General features: G+C 41.2%; 1 protein-coding gene across 2 annotated transcripts in view; it reads left to right on the top strand.

Annotated features, from left to right (window-relative positions):
• Positions 1-21,123, top strand: part of Gtf2a1l (general transcription factor IIA subunit 1 like) — a 44,202-nt gene extending 23,079 nt beyond the window's left edge. For both annotated transcript variants that reach the window (XM_057766430.1, XM_057766439.1), the window contains 5 exons: positions 107-191; positions 1,662-2,260; positions 18,225-18,485; positions 19,126-19,215; positions 21,016-21,123. In XM_057766430.1, coding sequence (XP_057622413.1) covers positions 107-191; positions 1,662-2,260; positions 18,225-18,485; positions 19,126-19,215; positions 21,016-21,123 — 1,143 coding nt within the window. The remainder of the gene's footprint in view (positions 1-106; positions 192-1,661; positions 2,261-18,224; positions 18,486-19,125; positions 19,216-21,015) is intronic.
• Positions 21,124-22,616: the final 1,493 nt, after the last annotated feature.

The following is a 22,616-nucleotide window of genomic DNA, read 5'->3' as shown; positions in this document are numbered from 1 at the left end:
CAAACTATGGTCTAGAGAATCATATTTTTGACTTCCTGTGATAGTGTGGCAAAAGACATAATTCTGATCCTTTTATAACGTTCTAACAAACATCTGTTGTGTCTAGAACACCCCCAGCTGTGGAGCAAATTTGGCCTTTCCTGGCTATCCAATCCATGTTCCAGCAGGCATGACCCTGCAGACTGCATCTGGTGAGAGCTATTCTAAGGATACTCATTTTAGCATGGACATTAAGTTATGTGATCTTTTAACAAGTATTTGCTTTTGAGAATTTCTCATGTATTTTGATTGTGTCAACCTTTATCCTCCCCCTACTTCCTGAAAGGTTTTGTAAGTTTTAGTAAACTGTATGCTAGAGGGGACAGGAACCTCTAATAAAATGTTTAGAGTAGAAAAAGTTAAATAGCAGTTGTGATTGTTAGGAAAGCAGTCACCACAGAAGAAACTAAGCTGGGTCTGCCATTCCCAGTTCTCTTTCCTAAGAATTAGAGACTTAGTATACATTCAAATTCAATTCAAGTTAACTAGCTTAATTTAATTCTTTTTAATTAAAAATATAAAATTAGGGGCTGGAGAGATGGCTCAGTGATTAAGAGTGCTTAGTCCTCCAGCAAATCTGGGTCCATTTCCCAGCATCCACCCAGTAGTTCACAGCCATCTCTAACTCCAGGACCAGGGGCTCTGCTGCCCTCTTCTGACGCACATGAGTGCTGCATGCACATGTGCACGTACATCCGTGCCGCAGAGCACACACTCATGGGCAAAAGTGAACCTTAAAAAAGTAACAAAATACAAAATTAGGTTTTATTTCTTTATTTGTGTATCTGTGGGGGGTGGGGATATGTGTGTAGGGATGTCAGAGGACACCTTGTGTATGTGTGTATCTGTGGGGGTGGGGATAGTATGTAGGGAGATCAGAGGACATCTTGTGTATGTATCTGTGGGGATGGGGATATGTGTGTAGGAAGGTCAGAGAACACCTTGTGTGTGTATCTGTGGGGGTGGGGATAGTTTGTAGGGAGGTCAGAGGACACCTTGTGTGTGTATCTGTGGGGGTGGGGATACGTGTGTAGGGAGGTCAGAGGACACCTTGTGTCTGTTGGTTCTTTCCTTCCACCTTCCGGGAGGGTCCCTTCTCAGGAGCCGCAGGAAGAGAGCACAGATACAATACTGGAATGCATTCTGAGGCAGCTTGATGTCCCGTGCACCTCAGTTTTAGCAAATATAAAGTGAAAACATGTGTACTGTTTCGTGTCAACTTGACACAGGCTAGAGTATCAGAGGAAAGAGCCTCAACTGAGGAAATCCCTCTTGAGGGCATTTTTCTCATTTAGTGATCAGTGGGGGAGGGCCATGGTTGGTGGTTCTATCTCTGGGACGGTGGTTCCTTGTTCTGTAGGAAAGTGGGTAGAGCAAGCCATGGAAAGCAAGCCTAAGGACCTGAGTTCGAATACCCATCACTTATGAAAAAGCCAGTGCTGTGCAGAACAAAGACAGGATTATAGGACTTTCTGGTTGCCAGCCTAGCTCCTGCCTCAAGTAATGAGGCAGAGAGAGTGATAACCGATGTCCTTCTCTGGGGTCTGTGAGAACACACACACTGCCCACAAGATGAAAAGAGAAACACATTATACTTACCATTTTGTTTTCTCCTTTCTAAGGTCACCTTTACAAAGTTAATGTACCTGTTATGGTGACACAGACTTCTGGAAGAACAGATATTCTCCAGCATCCATTCCAGCAAGTCCTGCAGCAGCTCGGGCAGCCTTCAATAATACCGAGTGGCGTTCCACCATTGCACCCGTGCTCTCTTCCAGCAACTCCCGAGAAGTCCCATAGACTGGACCCTGTGCTGCTACAGCCCACCATTCTGCATTCCGCTCCGGTAGATAGGAAACACTTGGAAAATGCTACCACAGAGAGGCGTGGGTTCCATGGAAATGAGCATAAGACCGTGCTGGAAGCTTTGCTGAGGCCACAGGAAAGCTCTCAGTACCTCGGCCTTCCCGGTGTGGGGTTTGCGCCTCACATCACTCTAGCGGAGTCTAGACTAGAGCCCGTGCTCGGTGTCTCAGCAAACATGACTCGGAATCTGCATGGTGGTCCTTTCCCCCAGGGTTCCCAGGGTCCCCAGGGTCCTCTCCATCAGCACATGCTTGACGGGCAGCTTCCCGGCCTTAAAGACAGGATGCATGGATGTGACTCCGGAAAGCAACTGAGGAGCACTGAGGAGCCCAGCAGGCCCCCTGCATCAGAGAAGGTAGAGTTCTGTGCTCATCTTCTTTACAGAGGAAATAGGCGGTGGCCTGTGGTTAGATTTTCTAGGCTTTTCTTTTGAGGTAAAAGATGAATCAGAATTATATATGATTATTTTTCCCATAGAAAATTGTTTCTATTTTGTGATAACATGTTGAGTTTCACATGTCGGTTTGACTTGGGGAAGAGAGATGAGGTGAGTATGATAAAAATATTGTATGAAATTCTTAAAGAATTAATAAAGTATTACATTAAAATCAAAGACAATTTCATTTTCTCTTTACAAACATAAACTCTTACAGCTAATTCCATTTATCCAGTTTAGTGTTATATAGAAAATGAAACCTCGTGCTCAGATAGAACTCATCCCTAGTCCACTCATGGTAGAGTGGACAGTTGAGAACCACCTGACATTTTATCTTCAGAATATTAAAATTTCTTTTTCATTTATTTTCCATGCCTTTTCTTCTTGCTTCTTCCTTTCCCCCATTTTCCTTTCTCTCTCCTTCCTATCTTGTCATCTTCCCCTTCCCCCTCCTTCCTTTTCCTCTCTTCTCTCTCTGTCTCTTACGTTACTGGGATCTCACCCGGGGCCTGGCAGATGCCAGGCAAGCATTGAACTGTATCCTCTTTCTCCAACTATTCCAACTAGGAGGAAGATGGGGTACAGTGAGGAGGAGGATGGGGTACAGTGAGGATGAGGAAGGGTACAGTATGGAGGATGATGGGTACAGTGTGGAGGATGATGGGTATAGTGTGGAGGATGATGATGGTACAGTGTGGAGGATGATGATGGTATAGTGTGGAGGATGGGTACAGTGTGGAGGAGGATGATGGTACAGTGTGGAGGATGATGATGGTACAGTGTGGAGGATGATGGTACAGTGTGGAGGAGGAGGATGGTACAGTGTGGAGGATGATGGGTACAGTGTGGAGGAGGATGGGTACAGTGTGGAGGCTGATGGTACAGTGTGGATGATGATGATGATGATGATGATACAGTGTGGAGGATGATGATGGGTACAGTGTGGAGAATGATGATGGGTACAGTGTGGAGGAAGATGATGGGTACAGTGTGGAGGAGGATGATGGTACAGTGTGGAGGAGGTGGATGGGTACAGTGTGGAGGAGGATGATGGTACAGTGTAGAAGATGATGATGGTACAGTGTGGAGGATGATGATGGTGCAGTGTGGAGGATGATGATGGTACAGTGTGGAGGATGATGATGGTACAGTGTGGAGGATGATGGGTACAGTTTGGAGGAGGATGATGGTAGAGTGTGGAGGATGATGATGGTACAGTGTGGAGGATGATGATGGTACAGTGTGGAGGATGATGATGGTACAGTGTGGAGGATGATGATGGTACAGTGTGGAGGAGGATGGGTACAGTGTGGAGGATGATGATGGTACAGTGTAGAGGATGATGATGGTACAGTGTGGAGGATGATGATGGTACAGTGTGGAGGAAGATGGGTACAGTGTGGAGGAGGATGATGGTACAGTGTGGAGGACGGGTACAGTGTGGAGGAGGATGATGGTACAGTGTGGAGGATGATGGTACAGTGTGGATGATGATAGGTACAGTGTGGAGGATGATGGGTACAGTGAGGAGGATGGGTACAGTGTGGAGGAGGATGGGTACAGTGTGGAGGAGGATGGGTACAGTGACTGACTGCAGTCAAAGTATTCTAAACTATTTTGAGAGTTTACAGTGATCACTGTGGGGGACAACTTGTTCTGTTTTTTGAACATTTCAGATCATTCATGACACTTATTCTATGTCTTTTAGAAAGTTTGCTTTTAATTTTAGTATAAATAATTAACATTAAAATGTGAATTTTTGGTAGTTTTCTTACTTTTTTCCACATAATACATACAACTTAGTAACTAAATACAGGCAAAACTCAGAAAGTATCTGATATTTGGTTTTGAGGTAGAAGTAGCTAAGTGTGAGCTGTGCTTTCTTCCTTTAAATTTTGGAGACATTTTCATCCTGGATTATGAATGATCTTTGCAGATTTGAGGTGTGATGATCAAGAATTTACTCTATTTTATTAGCTGTTGTCATGTATTTTTTCTGCTTAGAGAAAGTAGCTTCATTCAGGAGTATTAATCAAGGATAATTTATGGGTCTCTTGGAAGCATAATAGGTTAAAATTCCAGCTTGACTACTTATAAGTAAGCAATGGAATGTTTCTTTCTGAATTCAGGGATGGTTTGTAACCTGGGTGTAATACAGCCACATAGATCAGAGAAGGCATGGACAGACTTAGCTTTCTGGTTGGACTATATTATGCAGGGTCCTGGTGGTGGGTTAGTCAGCAGAGCTGGACTGCACAGCAGCATGCTACCTGGAGTGGGCGAATGCATGGTGCATTAGCTGTTGCTGTGTCATCTTCTGGCTTCTAGAGACCTGTGTAAAGAGAAGCTCAGCCTATTCTTCTATTGCTCAACACATCACCATTTGCCCATCCATCATCTTGAAAGACAAGCTACAGCGTCTTCCTGTATATAATGAACCTTTGCTTCTCTGCCAATTTCTTTCTTTCTTTTTTTTTTTAAATATTTATTTATTATGTAGAGTGTAGAAGGAGCTGCGGGCCTGCTTTTTGCCTCCCAGTTCCTGGCCACCGGCTAGCTTATGACCCGAAATAACAACACACAAATTGTATTCATTCAAATACTGCCTGGCCCATTAGTTTCAGCCTCTCATATCTTGCTTAATCCATTTCTAATAATCTGTGTAGCACCAGGTGTCTTACCGGGAAAGATTCAGCATGTCTGACCTGGCGGCTGGCTTCATCACATCTGACCCAGAGAGGAGAGGCATGGTGATTGCCTCACTTCCTCCCAGCATTCTGTTCTGTCTACTCCACCCACCTAAGGGCTGGCCTATCAAATGGGCCAAGGCAGTTTCTTTATTAACCAATGAAAGTAACTCCTCCATCAGAAGAGAGCACCAGACCTCTTTACAGATGGTTGTCAGCCACCATGTGGTTGGGAATTGAACTCAGGACCTTTGGAAGAGCAGACAATGCTCAACCATTGAGCCATCTCTCTAGCCCCTGCCAATTTCTTATTTATTCTTCCTCTCATGCCTAATATTTTATTGCCAACACCAAAGATCATGAATTCTTTTAATTTTATAGGTCTTTTTTTTTTAAATTACATTTATTTATTCCTCTTGTGTAGTGATGAGGTGAGCAGGTCTGCTTTTCGTCCTACCTGGCTCCCGCATGGTTAGCTTTACACCCGAAATAATAACACACAAATTGTATTCTTTTAAACACTGCCTGGCCCATTATATCTAGCCTCTTCTTGGCTAACTCTCATATCTTGCTTTAACCCATATCTAGTAATCTGTGTAGCACCACAAGGTGGTGGCTTACTGGGAAGGTTCTAACCCGCGTCCATCTCGGAGAGGAGAACTACGGTGTCTGACTCGCTTTTTTTCCCCCAGCATTCTGTTCTGTCTACTCCACCCACCTATGTTCTGACCTATCAGGCCAAGCAGTTTCTTTATTAATTAACCAATGAAAGCAACACATAGAAAGAAGACACACCTACATCACTCCTGCTGTGTGTGTAGTTATGCAAACCATAGTGTTTAAGTGCAGGTCAGAGGACAACTTTAAGGAGTCAGTTCTCCCAGTTTTTTGAAGCAGGGTCTCTCATGTTTCTGTGGCAGGGCTGTGTATAGCAGGGTAGCTGGCCCACAAGCTTCTGGAATATAATGCCGTCTTCACCTCTCATGTGGCCATAGGAGCACTGGGATTAGAGATGGGCACCACTGCCTCTGACTTTTGATGTGGGTTCTGGGGATCTAACTCAGGCCATTTGGCTTGCAACAGCAAGGGTTCTTCCCTGCCAAGCCATCTCACAGACCCTGGACAGTTTCTGAATCTCTCCAGGAGCCCCATCTACTAAGGAAAACCGTTTAGACATTTTTTTCATATTCCTCAGCCATACTAAAGTCTTCTGTGCTGTGTGTGTTAGTTTTGACATAATTAGTTAGGTTGTTTCCATGGTCAACATGCTTAGATTAGAAAACATTTAGGAGATTGTTGAAGTATGTTTCTGGGTGTGTCTATGAGAGTGTTTCCAAGGAAAAAGATGTTCTCTGCATGTGGCTGGAATTATCTAATAGGCCAGGGAAAAAAAGAGGAAGAAGGAAGCCCAGAAACAGGAGTACACTTTCTCGGCTTCCTGCTGCCAAGGTGAGCAACCTCATCCAAAGCCCGTGATAGTCTCCTTCATTTGAGCAACCTCATTCAAAGCATACCCCATTGCCGTGATGGCCTCCTTCATTTGAGCAACCTCATCCAAAGCATACCCCGTTGCCGTGATGGTTTCCTTCATTTGAGCAACCTCATCCAAAGCATACCCCATTGCTGTGATGGTCTCCTTCATTTGAACAACCTCATTCAAAGCATACCCCGTTGCTGTGATGGTCTCCTTCATTTGAGGCCCAAACCAACGAACTCAGAATCCGAAACCATGAAGCAAAATAAATGACTCTAAATTGTTTCTCTCAGGTATTTGTCACAGCAACAAGGAGTCTCAGAAACACATATGGCACACAGGAGTAGGGTGGCCCAGGGTTTTATCATCATAGCCAGCTAACGTGAAGCCACTGTCACCATATCATGATTGATCAAGACTAAATTTCGTTAAGAATAAGAGACACAGCTGGGTGGTGGTGGCACATGTCTTTAATCCCAGCACTTGGGAGGCAGAGGCAGGTGGATCTCTGTGAGTTCGAGGCCAGCCTGGTCTACAAGAGCTAGTTCGAGGACAGGCTTTAAAGCTACAATGTCTCGAAAAACAACAACAACAACAAAAGAATAAGAGATGCTTTGTCCTGCCCCTGTGAGCAACTGGATTGTACAGAATTAAAGCTGAAGATGGCGGGATGCCTAATTCTTATGTTTTGTGTTTATTGCCCTGTATTTTGACGTTCTGTCCCACCAGCCACTGGAATAGTGTAGTTATTTCTGAATTGTAATGGTTGGAAGTTGGACTTGGCAAAGCTTTATCTTAAGGAATCCATCTTATTTGTTTATTTTATGACATAGCCACAAAACCCACACACACTTTAGTCAAAGTGGAAGATCTTGGTCATTGAGCAGCTGGTTTGCTCTACGGAAGGGAGGCTGAAGCAGCCACCCTGCCTCATTGCATCGTCTTGCAGCTAAACTGCTGACATTTTCGACATTCACACAGGATTCATGAAGGAACCGGCACTGACATTCCTTTAACATTCAACAGGGTAAAATTGCCAGGTGCTTCTGAGGGCAGCTGGCCTCTGATTCTAATTCCCATCCACACGCTGACATCATTAGACAATTCCTATGCTGTGAGCCTTTTTCCTTTCTAGCTGGAGACTCACTTCTTTGTAATTGTGAATGTCTTGTACTTGGCAGGGATTGAGATCCTGCAAACCAGTGCAGCATCTGCGGATGCTTCCTCCACAAGCAGGGTTTCTCTGCTGCAGTAGACGGCTTATGCTGTGGGTTCCAGCAGGTAGCCTGTATTACTGCGAGGCCAAAGCCAGTCATTCCAGAAGTCATGTCTGCTGACATAAAACTTGAAGACTTTTCAGTCAGTTTTGAATTATTGTTTTTTTCCAATGCATGCATCAAAAATGTAGACAAAGTGTTATATTCTCCTTTCTGCAGGATTTTTCCAGCTTTCAAAAGAAAAGTGCTGACGCCCCTGTTTAATGTTTGCTCTTTGGGGGAGGGAAGGACAACCCCTTTCTAACATTTCTTCTGGAGGATTTATTGGCATGTGGTTGGCTATGTGGAATCCTGGAGTCTTTCTGTGCACCATCCTTCAGGATTCATTGTGAATGCTGTGGAACATTATTGGCTCTTTTGGTTATGCAGTCAGGAAGACATCATAGCTAGCAGCTATGTGAACTTTCCAGGGTTTGCTTCTGAAGACAGAAGTTAGAAATGAAAAAACAAAACTGTTGAAGCCATTGATAAGAAATTTGAGTTTGTCGAGTCTGTTGAAATATGGTACCATAGAGTTACTTCCCTTCTCTTTGATTCACAGAAATTGAAAAATTAGGTGGTCCTCTTTGGTAATTATTAGAATAAATTTTAGTATTATCTTACCATATTTTTTCAAAAATGCAAATAAAGAAGTACAAATAAGCCACAAACCTAAAAAAAAAAAGAAATTTGAGTTTGTAATATTCCTTTTCTCTCTGAGTAAAAAAATTCCCTAGTTTAAAAAAAAATAGGGTCTTATTTTAATTCAGTTCAGAGTCCTGGAGAGAGGAACAGGGAGGGAGGGAAAGGAAGTGAGAAGGGGAGGGGGAAAGAAGTGAAGAGACTGGGGGGAAGGGGTCTGGGGAGGGGAGAAGAGGGTGATATGGACATTGCACACAGCCAGGGAAAAATCAGAAGAGGATGTTTGGTGTCCTCTATCTTTCTATGCCTTGTCCGCTTCAAACAGGGGCTTACTGAACTGGGAGCTTATGGTTTTCCAGCTAGCTGGCTAAGCCAGTGAACTGCTGCCTCCACTCAGCTTGGGGTTACTGGCTTGAGTAGCCACATCTACTTTCTGAAGGGTGCTGAGGATATGAACTTAGTAGCAGCAAGTGCTCTTACCACTGAGCCAGCTTCCCAGCCCAGTCCTGGGATTTGTCATACCACTCAGTAAGCTGGTAACTCACCGAACAAAGTTCTGTAGGGGCTGCAGTTCATTTTCTACAAAAGATATTTGTAATTTAAGGTTTCCTTTTTTGCTGTTAAAATGAAAAGCCACATTTGGCATTGATTCAGGACTAGGACTGACTCAGCTACTTCCTTTTTTTTTTGGTTTTTCGAGACAGGGTTTCTCTGTGGTTTTGGAGTCTGTCCTGGAACTAGCTCTTGTAGACCAGGCTGGACTCGAACTCACAAAGATCCGCTTGCCTCTGCCTCCCAAGTGCTGGGATTAAAGGCGTGCGCCACCACCACCCGGCTCAGCTACTTCCTTTTAAAAAGTCAGATTCATTGAGGTAGAATCTAAATATAGTAAAATTCATCTCTTTTGGTGTACAGTGTGAACTTGGGCAAACAGGCAGTTCTACAAAGCAAGCACAACTGTGCTGGAGAACCTTTGCATTACTCCCAGGAATGCCTTGGTGTGTTTGTAGTCAGTGCTTTTCCTTTGTCCCCAGTCCCTGAAGTCCTTCACTGGGTCTGCTTTCTTTCAACATGGAGCTGCCTTTTCCAGAATGACAGTCAACTGGAGTTGTGCAGTGTGCAGCTTTAGTGGTGTGTTTGAGATTACTCTGTGCTGTTGCATGCAGCAGCATATCCATTTATGAATGTACCCGAGTTTACCAGGAGGGCATTTGGGTTGTTTTCTAGTTTTGGAACTTGTATAGCGTTGTGAGTCAACTTTTAGGGGTGACTTTTGTTGCTGTCCTAGCCACGGTGGGTTTGTACATTCCAAGGTAGGGGCATGAAGATTAGAAAAGTTATGTACGAGGAACAGAGATAAGAAGAATCACCGAGACACAGGATAGCAATGGGAAAGCAACTCAGTGAATTCTGACTGCTGAATTCTGATTTCTGAGTTCGCCCGTGTTAATTTTCCATATGCTTTTGTACCCCAATACAAAAGGGGAGAAGAAGGCAAAAGACTGCTCTGACATGATACAAAGGAAACTAAAATAATTTCTTGGTTTAATACTTAATCCTTGTTGTTTAGGCAGTGAACCCACCCTAGACCAAGAATCCTAAAAGTAGTCACTCTCTAGGTCAAACCTCCTATTTCAAAAGAAGGAGCAGAAGTATGCTTCTCTGACCTTTGGTCAGGGTGGAGTGGATCTACCTGTATGAGCCATCTTAATGTCCAAAGCACCAAGTAACCACACCCTAGGTCAGGTTGTGTACCCACACTTGGTGTCAATAACTCTGAGTGAGCAAAATAAACTCAGACTCCCTGACCTTTAGGCAAGGTGGAATAGGGTTACATTTTTGGACTTCTATGGTATAGCTGGGGTTAGATAAATATTTCTCTGTTATAAAGGGGCCACACATAAACATCTGAGAAGCCCTGTGAAAAGTATGTTGGCTCTCTGGGACAGCTCAGCTTCAATTTTAATTGCCTGTACTGATTCATTTCTGGGCATTCTTTCTTCTACTTGGCCCATGACAATTTGTTTTATTGTAGGGGTTTTAAAGTAAGCTGGGCATCAGAGAAAGAGTCCTTCAAATTTTTTCTTTTTCAAAATCATTTTGGCTGTTCTAATTCCTCTGTATTTCCATAGAAATGTGACAATCAGCTTGTTAACTGAAAACAAAACAAAACAGCAAAAACCTGAAACCCAGCTGGGATTTCTTTTGGGCTGTGTCAACTCTATAGATACACCAAGAGAGAATTGACTGACAACCACAGTCTGTTCAGAGTGTCTATGTTTTCAGTCTTGGGAGGGCTAGGTTTCCAGGGACATATCTATTTCATCTACCTTTCTGTTTTCTTTACAGATTTATTTTTAATATTGTGTATATGAATGTGTGTGCCTGTGTACATGACTGCAGGTGCCCATGGAAGCCAGAAGAAGGTGTGAGGTCTTTTGGAGCTGGAGTTACTGGTGTCTGTGAGCTGCTCAGCATGGGTTCTGGGAACCTAGAAGAGCAGCATATGCTTTTAACTGCTGAGTCTCCTGTCTAGCTCTCCTAGACTTCTTGTTGTGTTGGTGGAGAAGCATTCTTAGCATTCTCTGAAGGCTCCTTGTGTCTGTAAGGTCAGTAGTGCTGTTCTTTGTTTTACTTAGGACTTGGGGTGTATGAATCTTCTTTTTCTAAACAAAGAGGCATCTATTTCATCACTCTGTTTAAGAACTGACTTTTGATTTTATTACTTTCCTTTTCTCTTTCTCCATTTTTTGTTTTATTTCTGTTCGTTAGTACTTCTGATAACCTTGGATCCCACCCCACCCCCTACACCACAATTCTGTCATGTATTAGGTTAGGTTGTTAATCTGAGATTGGTCTTTTAAATTTTAGTATATACACAACTTTAAATTTTCCTTCTAGGACCTGTAAACTTTGGAATGTGTGTTATGTGTCCTTCATTTTAAATTTTATTATTTATTGAGAGCCCCTGCTGGTCTTGAACTGACAGTCCTCCTGCCTCAGCCTGTTGAGTGCTAGGCTTACAAGTATGTGCTCCATACCGAACTGTTGTTTCATTTAAGATCTTAAGATTTTGTAATTTCTTTTTTAACCCACTGAGTTTGAATATATGATGTTTAATTGATACATATGTATAGATTTTGTAGTTTTCCTCATGCTATTTCTAGTTGTGAATTTCTAATATTCTAATTTTTTATTTTTGTAACTTTATTCACAATTATTTCTAGTATTATGATCATAAAAGATGCTTAATATGATTTTTTTCTTTCTGAATTCGCCTTTCATCCTAAGATAGTCAATCTTAGTGATTATTATTGTAAAAGTCTGCTTTTGATGAATGGAGAATTCCTTTGTATCTCGTCCCAGTCAGTTATTATCCACTTGACACAAGTTAGACTTATCTTGGAAGACAGATTCACAGTTGAGGAATTGTCTCCATTGGCCTGTTGGAATGTGTGTGGGGCAGTTCTTATTGCTAGTTGATGTAGGCGGGCCAACCCACTGTAGGTGGTGCCAAGGAGGCCTGGGCAGTATAAGGAAGGCAGCTGAGCAAACCAGGGAAAATAAGCCAGAAGGCAGCATTCTTCCATGTTTCCATTTCTGCTCCTGTTTGGGCTCCTGCCCTGATCTTCCTGCAGTGATGGGCTATGACTTTCTTTTGGTCATGGTGTTGATAATACTGACAGAAAATGAACCAGAAGAGATGTCTATTCTAAGTCCTACTGATGATTATATTGTTAAGTTCATTATTTGGTCATTGAATTTCTATCTATATACCACTAGAAGTGAGGTATTAAAGCTTCTTTCTGTCCTATCATTGTCCCTGCCTTCCACTCTTTCAGTGTTTGTTACATATGTGACTCTGATATTTGGTGACATATTCATAATTATAATCTTGTTGATGAGATAATCTCTTAGGGTTCTGTGTTTTTATTTCCTCCCTCTCTTCTTTACTTCCTCATTTTTATAACAGTTTTTTTTAACCTAAAGTCTGTTTTTTTCTATTTTCTCTCCTTCCTTCCTTCCTTCCTTCCTTCCTTCCTTCCTTCCTTCATCTCTCTTCTTCCTTTCTCTCTCTCTCTCTCTCTCTCTCTCTCTCTCTCTCGCCAAATGACACCTCTTCTACTGATCTTTTTGCTACTATTGTGTGCCTTTTAATTTTCTGTTCTTTTATTTTTCAACCTATCCATGTTCTTAGATTTTCAGTTAGGGTCATGTAGACAGCAGATGGTTGGATTCTGTCCTTTCCAATCCAATCTGCCTGCAGTCTATGTGTTTTGTTTGGGAAATGATTTGGACAGAGTATGTCTCCTGCTGGTTTAGTCTCCAGAAAGGTGGAGCTGATGTAAGAGCATTTGAAAAGGAAGATGAACTCAGTCATATCCTAGGTCCACCATCAGGATAGATTCATGCTGAGTTCCTAGAATGGGATGGCTCAAAGAGTATCCCATGAACTTCAGGTGTGAAAAGAAATTGGCTTGGCTCCTCCCTAGGTTCTAGTGTTCCACTCTTCTCCATATGGTCTCTCCATTGTGATTCCCCATGCCTGTGAATCTCCATCAGACTCAAGCAGGTACTGGCTCCTTCTGAAGTCCCAGAATATGAACAACTGTTGTAAGGAGAGGGCGCGCTTGTTTGTCCCGGCCACCTGGCTAGCTTAGCCCTGAAATAACCATACATAAATTGTATTAATTAAATCACTGCCTGGCCATTATCTCTAGCCTCTTATTGGCTAACTCTTACATCTTAATTTAACCCATTTCTATTAATCTGTGTATTGCCATTTGGGAGTGGCTTACTGGGAAAGATTTTAACCAGAGTCCGTCTTAGGCAGAGGATCCATGGCATCCCCCTGACTCTGCTTTCTTCCTCCCAGCATTCAGTTCTGTTTTCCATGCCTACCTAAGTTCTGCCTTATCAAAAGGCCAAGACAGTTTCTTATTCACTAACCAATGAAAGCAACACATAAACAGAAAGACCTCCTACACCAAACAACCTCTTTTCTTTAGAGATTTCTCAGGCTCAGGTAATTTGTAAGAACAACACAAAATGGATTGATAGAAATGATTTGATTTATGTATGTTTTAGGTAATTATTGATAGGGAAGGGGTTACTCATATCATTTTGTTACTTGTTTTATATGTGCCTTGGAATTATGTTCTTCGATTTCTTCTTTGCTGTTTTCTTTTCTGTTTACTTGGCATTCTTGTATTGGTACATTTTGATTTCCTTAACATTCCCACTGTGTGATATTCTCTAGCTGTTTTCATTTTGGTTATTATGGGGATTAAATATATTGTCTTCACATGCTAATAACCCCTTTGATTCTGACAACAACAAATTTAGCCAAACAAAAGTTTTCTTCATACTTCAGCCATTCTCTGCTTTTCCTTATTGTCACAGGTTGTATTTACATATTTAGATTCATAGATTTATGCTTTTGTCTCTTAAACCTTAGAGAAGAATAAAAAGACCATTTCACTAAAATTATAGTAATGTGGGAATCTGTATTTGCTGGTGTCAACTCCCCTTTTGGAAAATGTCTTCCTGTTGTTTCCCAGTTAGTATCCTTTGATTTCAACCCAAAAGACTCCCAGGAAAACCAGTGGTGATGGATGCCTTTACCTTTTATCTGGGAATGGTTTAATTTTCCCCTCTTGTTTAAGATGGAAGGTAAACTTTACGCAAGGAGGGAGGGAGGAGTGGCAACAGCAATACAAACCACTACAACAGTGTTTGTTGGGATTGAATTCAACACCTTCTTTATTTTAAGTACTTTATATTGTCCCCCTACATTCTGCCTTTGGGTATTATGCTAGAAATCTGGCAAAGAGTTAACAAATGTTAACTTAATGTTAACTTAACGAATGTTAATTGCTTTTCTTTTCCTGCTTCAAATATATTGGTTTACAATTTCAGTTATTTATTGTTAGGTATAGACATACAAGTTTTGCAAGCTGATCTTATATTCTGTCACCTGTTAAAACCAGGGAATTTTGTATAGTCCTTAGAAATGTGTTATACAGTTGTAATCATTATGAACAGAACCAACTTAATTGATTCCTTGCCAACATCTTTTTCTTTCTTTTTTTCTCATCTCTCTAAGACTTCTAGTCCATAATTAGAGTGAGAGAGAGCCAGCATTTCACTCTTGGTCCCAAGGGAATAATGTCGAGTCTTGTTAGCAAGTGCTGTGCTGGCTGTGGGCTTTTGTAGATGCCTTTACAGGTAGGCAAAGTTTCCTTCGGTAAAGGATTGCTGAGAGGGGCCTAGGAAAGAGAATGGGGGAAGATGCAAGCTTTTAACCCTGGCATCTGAGAGGCGGAGGCAGTTGTGAGCTGTCTGATGCTGGTGGGTGCTGAGAATTAGTGCTGTGTCAGTTCTTCAGCCCTCACCTTAGATACTTTTAACGGATCTGTGTTATATTTAAAGTATTTTCTTGCACACAGGATATTATAGTGTCTTGCTAATTTGGTCCATCCTTATGGCTTTGTAATTGGTGTGTTTAGACCATTTATACCTGTATATTTACTAAACTGCTTGTTGGTCGGTTCTGTGTTCTTCTCTTTTTTTCTGCATACTTTTGATTCTTTCTTTGTCTGTATTGATTGTACTGATGACTCCTTCAGATAGAATTTTTACTCTGATTTTTATTTTTAGAATTTCCATTTGACTTATACTTTCCCTATGTCCAAGGAAATTCCCATGCTAGGATCACGCTTATTCATGCTGCCCATGTTTCTCACTGGATTGCCTATCATCAATCACAGTCTGTTTCTGACATTACAGTCTGATTCTGACATCACAGTCTGATTCTGACATCACAGTCTGATTCTGACATCATAGTCTGATTCTGACATCGGAGTCTGATCCTCTTGGTTGGCTTTCCTGCCTGTAGCTGGCTTTTCTTGCTTTTTTAGTTTCTTGTTATGTTTTATTTTGATTGATGGTCAGACATCTTGTATAGAAAAGGAGAGACTTGGGTTTATAGTAGATACACTTGGAGATAGCCATCATTCTCATGGAGAGATGTAGTTATTTGTTCCACACAACCACGGGCTTTTTGTCCTTCAGTGTCCAGATAGATTTTTTTTTTAAATGAAGTCAAGCAAAGCTGTGATGTGACAGTTTGTTTGGCTTCTGCTCTTTGGTAGTGTGACAGTGGTATTCTTTTTAGCATTTTTATCATGACAGTGGCCATTCTTTTTTGTATATGAATAAATGTTATCTTGTTTCTATAATTTAGACTTATTTATATTTCAGTCACACCATAGCCATTCACTTCTGCATAAATGATGCACCTTCATCCGTCTGTGAATGCATTCTGTTTCCAATGTTATAAAAGTTAATTGCATGTAAACTAATTACTTATCTGTTTATTAATGTTAAATATCTGTAAGGTTATTTTTAAGAGTGCTTTATGAGGATTCATTATAGAGAATATTTATATGGATATGCGTCCCAGAAGCTCAGCCATCCACTCTAAAACAAGCTGAGTATTTCCTACGTTAAAGCAGTATCTTGAGGTGATGCATTAAGGTGTATAATTGTGTTGCCTGTATCATCACAGCACAGGAGTGCAAAGAAAGTCTATTTGTTCAAACTGCAATAAAGCTCCTTGAGCCTGCTTGGAAGTCTTGCTAGCTTCAGTAACCTTGAAGAATCCAACAGTTCCTTAGGCTGCTATGAGGTCTGATAGCTAACCTTTCTGTGCCCTTGGTTTGTACTTGTTCGCCTTGTTCTGAGAGCCAGTGTGATCCACTGTTAGATACCGTGTGTCACCATGCTCACATGCTTCCCAAACAGCTGCCATGCCCTTGTGCTGCCTGATGGCACCTGGAGCTCATCACTAAGTCTTTGTTTCTGAGACAGTGGCCTTGAATTCACACGATCCTCTTGCCTTAGCCTTTAGAGTGCTGGTAAGAGAGGCATGCAGGGCCAGATCTGGACTTCCATTATTGTTCAGATTGTTCTCATTTCCTTTTAGTCATTAAAATAAATGATTAAAACCACATAAAGTCATTTTAATGAGAAAAAAATAAATTTTTCTGTTAATCATCTTCACAAAAGAGAGGAGTTTTGAAAATCACTTCTCATGTACAACTATGTTCATATTGGGCATAAGTCTCTTAGAAACATGTCATACATTTAAATACCTTGGTCAGTGCATTAATCTGAAGTTTTGCTTAATTTCCCCAGTACTAATACAGGTTTTTTTTTTTTTTTTTTTTTTTTGGGTTTTCGAGACAGGGTTTCTCTGTGGTTTTGGAGCCTGTCCTGGAACTAGCTCTTGTAGACCAGGCTGGTCTCGAACTCACAGAGATCCGCCTGCCTCTGCCTCCCAAGTGCTGGGATTAAAGGCGTGCGCCACCACCGCCCGGCTAATACAGGTTTTTGAAATACCTTTGAAACCATGCTTATAGTGCATATTCCCTTTTATTACATATATATGTTTATACTTTGATTGGTTTTTTTAAAGGGATGATTTTGTTTAAAAAGATAAGCATTCTGCTGTAAGTTCTGTAGTATTTATGGTTACATAAAGTACCTCTTTTTGTTAAGAAGCTTGGAGCTTTGGAGGAGCGCTAACCCACCTGTGACAGACTTGAAGTTTGGGGGAGCACTAGCCCACCTGTGACAGACTTGAAGTTTGGGGGAGCACTAGCCTACCTGTGACAGACTAGTGAGAGTTAATAGGGTGCACTGGAGGGGCACCCTCTGTAAACAAGCTTGAAAATTCCATTTCACTCTTTGCTGCCTTTGTGGTCCTGTAAGCCATAATGTCTCATTTTGGTATGTTGTACTTAGATTTAAATTAGAAAATGCACATAAAATATTTGTAAACTCTTTTTGAGAGAGAGCATGATAAAAGTAATGGTTATCTATATAGCCAGGTTAATAATTAAATTTACTTCCACCATCACATTCCATTTCCAGAAGGTTTCCATCATCTTAAAGAATGGCACCTGCAATGGTTTGAATGAAAATGGCTCCCATAGGCCTATAGGGAGTGGCACTATTAGGAGCTGTGGCCTCGTTGGAGTAGGTGTGGCATTGTTGGAGGAAGTGTGCCACTGGGGAAGGGCTTTGAGGTCTCAGATTCTCAAGCCAGGCCCAGTGACCCACTCTCTTCCTGCTGCCTGTAGATAGAGAACTCTCAAAGTGCCTCTCCAGCCCATGTCTGCCTGTGAGCTGCCATGCTTCCCACCATGATGATAATGGTTAAATCTCTGAACTATAAGTCAGTTTTAATTAAATGTTTTCTTATAAAGCTTGTCATGGTGTCTCTTCACAGCAATAGAAACCCTAACTGAGATAGTATCTGCCCCTCATGCCTCTCCTCCTCCCACATCTCGGTAGTCTTCATTTTACTTGCGTCCCCACAAACATTTCTACAATAGGCTCCTCAGGCTAAGTGCAATAACATTGCTGTTTTGTATTGACTGCTTTGACCTATGTCATCCTTTGGCAGTTGTGTTCATTCCTAAAGTCACCGTCTTGCCTACATCATTCACTTGCCACTTTAATCACGTTAAAATTCAGTAGGAATGTATATAAAAGCTGGTGAATGGTATGGGAAAGCAGGGAGCTCACTAGGTGCCGGTGTATGATTGTGTGTTTACTTCACTTGTAACTGAACAACCTTTCTTGTTAGAAATGCTAAAGACATCCCAGAATTCCAAGTTTAAAGACTGATCTTAGAAGACAGATATATGTTTAAATGGCCACGTATGTAGTACTTGCCAGTGATTTAACATTCATATTCAGTGTTGTAATGCCCCCACGTGACCTGGAGAACTCAACAGTGTCTCTTCTTTTTGCAGAATGCTACTTCTGAAAGGGACCTGAATATTCAGGTAATCGATGATGACATTAATGAAATAATTCAAATAGATGGAACTGGCGATAACTCATCTACTGAAGATGTGGGAAGTATAAGAGATGTGGATGAGAATGAATTCCCAGGGATCACGGATGCAGGTGATCTCACGGTGCTTGAGGAGGAAGCTGACAGTGTATCAAATGAAGATTCGACTGCAAACAGCAGTGACAACGAGGACCATCAAATAGACACTATAGAAGAGGTGACGAGCTCACCTGAGCCGAGACTTGTTTCCCTAACTAACGAGATTCATGCTTTTGTGTGCTTCAGAACCAAATGCAGTTCTAGTTAAGCTCAACCTCACCTTTAGTCTTAAAATCAGAATCATCTGTATGTAGGGCCTTAGCATTTCCACTTACGCTGTAATTTAACTGTTACTACATGGTTAGGAATTGGTTTTCTATTTGCTGCTTTTAATCAGACATAGTAGGAGGCTTCGGAGATAGAGTTTTTGTATTTTTCTAACAATTGTGATGAAGTTTGAGTAGAATGTGGTAGTTCAGTTGGTAAGGGCTTTTGACTCACTTGTGGCTGCCTTCATCTATCTGCCTATGGTGTTGTCTTATCTGAGTTCCTATCTTCAACAGTCCTGGTATCCTCTGGGTCTCAATGAACTTGTCATTTCATGGATGAGAAAACTTAGATACAGGGAATTTTGATAATTTGCCCAAGGCCGATGTAATTATTAAGTGGTCAAACTGGAATTCAAATTTAGGTGATTTGACTTTAAAGCAAAAAGCACTATTCTGTCTCTTCAGGCCCCTTTATGTCTATGTTCTTCAATCTTTAAAAAAATTTGAAGTAACGTGAAATCGCTTAATGTGACCATCTTTCATCTTTAGGATCCTCTAAATTCCGGAGATGACGTCAGTGAGCAGGACGTGCCAGACCTGTTTGACACAGAGAATGTAATTGTCTGTCAGTATGATAAGGTACTGTGCTCACCTTTGTACTTGGTGCTTATTAATTGAATTTATATTGGGAGGCACATAAAATAGTGCGATATATGATGGCGAGTTCCAGTTCTCAGTCAAGTGACTCATAGAACAGCTGTTTAATTCTGTATGTGTGTGCATGTATGTTGTGTGCACATTTGTGTGGGTGCACATGTATGTATGGATGTGTATATGCATGGAAGCCAGAGGATAACTTCTGCTGTTGTTCCTTAAGTGCTTTCTACCTTGTTTTTAGAGACAGGGCTTTTCATCAGCCTGGAGCTAACCACATAGGCTAGGCTGGCTGCTCAACAAGTCCCATTGATCTGCCCACTTGCCCCTCCAGCACTGGGATTCCAAGTGTGCACTGCTATGTCTAGCTCCTTTTCATGTGGATCTGGGTCTCAAGCTCAGGTCTTTATGTTTGTCTGGTCACCTTTTGAGTGATCTCTGCAGCCCACTTCTGTAAAGGTGAGGGTGTGTTTGGGGTCTCCCACTGTGCTGTGTGGGATGGTAGCACTCGAAAGTGATAATCATTGTTTTCCTCCTGGTGAACTGAGCCTAGGACGTAGCACATGTGAGGCCAGGGCTCTGCACTAAGCCATTTGGCTACACCCCTGCCCTAAATGATAACCTCTGTCTTAAGGAGGTGACGACCTTATTCAAACACAGCATTTCTTACAGGATTAAAAACAAATCACACATGATAAGATGACAGAGTGTGACAAGTAAAGCGAATGCTGGTAACACATGAACCAAACCTTAAGCTATGTGGTAGAGAGCAAGGAAATACAAGAAACCTTTATTGTTGGAATTCTCTGCAAACCCTCATGGACAAATTCAAAACCCCCCTTTGAAATGGGGTTTGCCTGACTTGTCCCTTGGAGATGTGCTGGAAGGCAGGTATGCAGTGTAGCATGATACGAAGCAGATAGATAGAGGGATGGATTATGTGCATAGGACAATCTTAGCAGCTTTGTTTGGAATGCCTACATCCTTGCTACTACTTATCACGTGATATTTAGATCTGTGACATCCTGGTGAATATGAAGTGGATATTAATGTAGTGTTTTAAGTCATAATTTTATATACTTAAAGGAGACAGAGGATAATGCTTTTAATTGCTATAAAAGTTAACTCTTACTCTACAAAAACTCTTTATCACTTCTACTCTTTTGTAGAAACTGGTAATTTATCAGGTTCAGTCTCTTCTCCATTAAAACTCTTCAAAGACAGGATTTTTTCTACTTACAAATCTTAAGGTCTATCGTCATCCCTCTACACCTGCAGTTTCCTCTGCAGAGTCAACCAGCGGGATCAAAACCCTTTGCAAAATTACACGTTTACTGAACATTTGCAGACTTATTTTTGGTCACTATTTCCTGAACAATTCAGTATTACTGTCATTTAAAAGCATTTGTACCACATTAGGTGCTACAAATAGCCTAGAGATTGTATAAATCTTCCAGGAGGATGTGTATTGGTTGTATGAAATATATAAGGCATTTATATAAGGGATCTGAGCAATCCACAGACTTGGGTCTATGTAGCTATGGAGTCAATTATTGTTATTTTGATAAGGAGTGATGGTTCTCATTATGTATGAATGACTTAATATATCTCCAGTACTTGAGCTAGTATTTTGCTTATAGGAACTCAAATGTTTGCTAAAGAGTGAATAAAGTATCTTGAGAAGGTCTTATATTTAGGGCCAGAATAATCCCACTTGCTATTTTAAAGAATAGCAAGTGATCCATTAGTTTACAAACGTAGCCTGAATTACTTTTCTCTCTCCAGATTCACCGAAGCAAGAACAGATGGAAATTCTACTTGAAAGATGGTGTCATGTGCTTTGGAGGGAGAGACTATGTGTTTGCAAAAGCCATTGGTGAGGCCGAGTGGTAAACACTAGAAGCTTAGTGCATCAGCTCTGCGAACCTGAGGGACTAGTATATTGTATGTTGTGAACCACAATTTTATATGTAGTCCATCAAAGAGTTGATTAACTTTTTTGTTCACTATACTGAATAAAATAAAATTATAGTTCAAATGCAGACACAAATCTACAACCTTACATTTCCTCTGTTTTCTGGCTTGGCTGGTATCCCCTTATGGTCTCTATCATTGTCAAGCATTGTTGCACTGGTTGTTACAGCACATGAGATGTCACATTTAGTGATTAGAAAAGTCACCATAGCCCACCTACGTTCCCTCATACCCCTTGTCTTTTAAAAATGCAGACAAAATCTATTCAAAAGTAAGCTATAAGATGAAGGGAAATAACCATTCTCTTCATGCACTGATCTAACTATTGGTAGGTTTGAGGTAGCCACATAGAGAAGTCAGAGCTTACCAAATTACTTTGAATCTGGTACTCACTCGCCAGCCTCAGATAATGCTGTTAGGAAGAAACCCAGGTCTTGTGGAGTTATCTGAGTCAGTGATTCCTAAGGTTTTGGCCAGGAGCCACACGATAGAACACACTTAGAATGTGAAGCCTCTATCTGAGTGCACATGGACACACATGACAGAAGTGCAGTAAAGATGTCAGAAATTACACCCCCCTTTGGCATGAGGCCTTCTGCATTATCTGATTGACTCTCTGCTGTTGAAATAAATAACAAAAATAGCAACCTAGATAGTTTTGGCTCACAAAGTTGATTTCATTTGTGATAGTTTATACTTTTTTTAAAATTAAGGTTTATTTATTTTTAATTTTATGTATATGGATGTTTTGCCTGAATGTATGTCTGTGTATCAAACTCATGTAATATCCATGGAGGCCAGAAGACAGCCTCAGATCCTCTGAATCTGGAGTTATGCACAGTTATTATCTGTTATCTGGGTGCTGGGAATTGATTCTGGGTCCTCCCAAAGAACAGGCAGTACGTTTAACTGCTGGGCTATCTTTTCAGCTTGGATTAACATTTTTTTTTTAAAATATGCTGACTATTTTAGTTAGGGTTTCTATTGCTGTGTTAAAATATTATGATCAAAAGCAGCTTCTATAGTAAAGAGTTTATTTTGCATATACTTTCACATCACAGTTAGTAATGAAGGCAGGACAGGAAACTGGAGTCAGGAGCTAATGAAGATGGAGGAGTGATGCTTACTGGCTTGTTCCTCTTGGCTGGCTCAGCCTGCCTTCTTATAGAACCCAGAACCATCAGCCCAAGGGGTTTCCCACCTATAATGGGCTGGACCCTCCCTCATCAATTACTAAGAAACGACTCTATAGACTTGCATGCCTATAGCCCAATCTTATGGAGGTATTTTCTCAGTTGAGGTTGCCTCCTCTCAGATGACTCTGTAATGTATCAAGTTGACATGAAAGCTAGTTAGCACACTGATATCCATAACTTTATTGTTTAATTTAATATGGATGTGGTATCCTATTT

The sequence above is a fragment of the Chionomys nivalis genome, chromosome 1 (genome assembly GCF_950005125.1).
Source record: "Chionomys nivalis chromosome 1, mChiNiv1.1, whole genome shotgun sequence".
Lineage (NCBI taxonomy): Eukaryota > Metazoa > Chordata > Mammalia > Rodentia > Cricetidae > Chionomys > Chionomys nivalis.
This window is presented reverse-complemented; position numbering and strand designations above follow the sequence as displayed.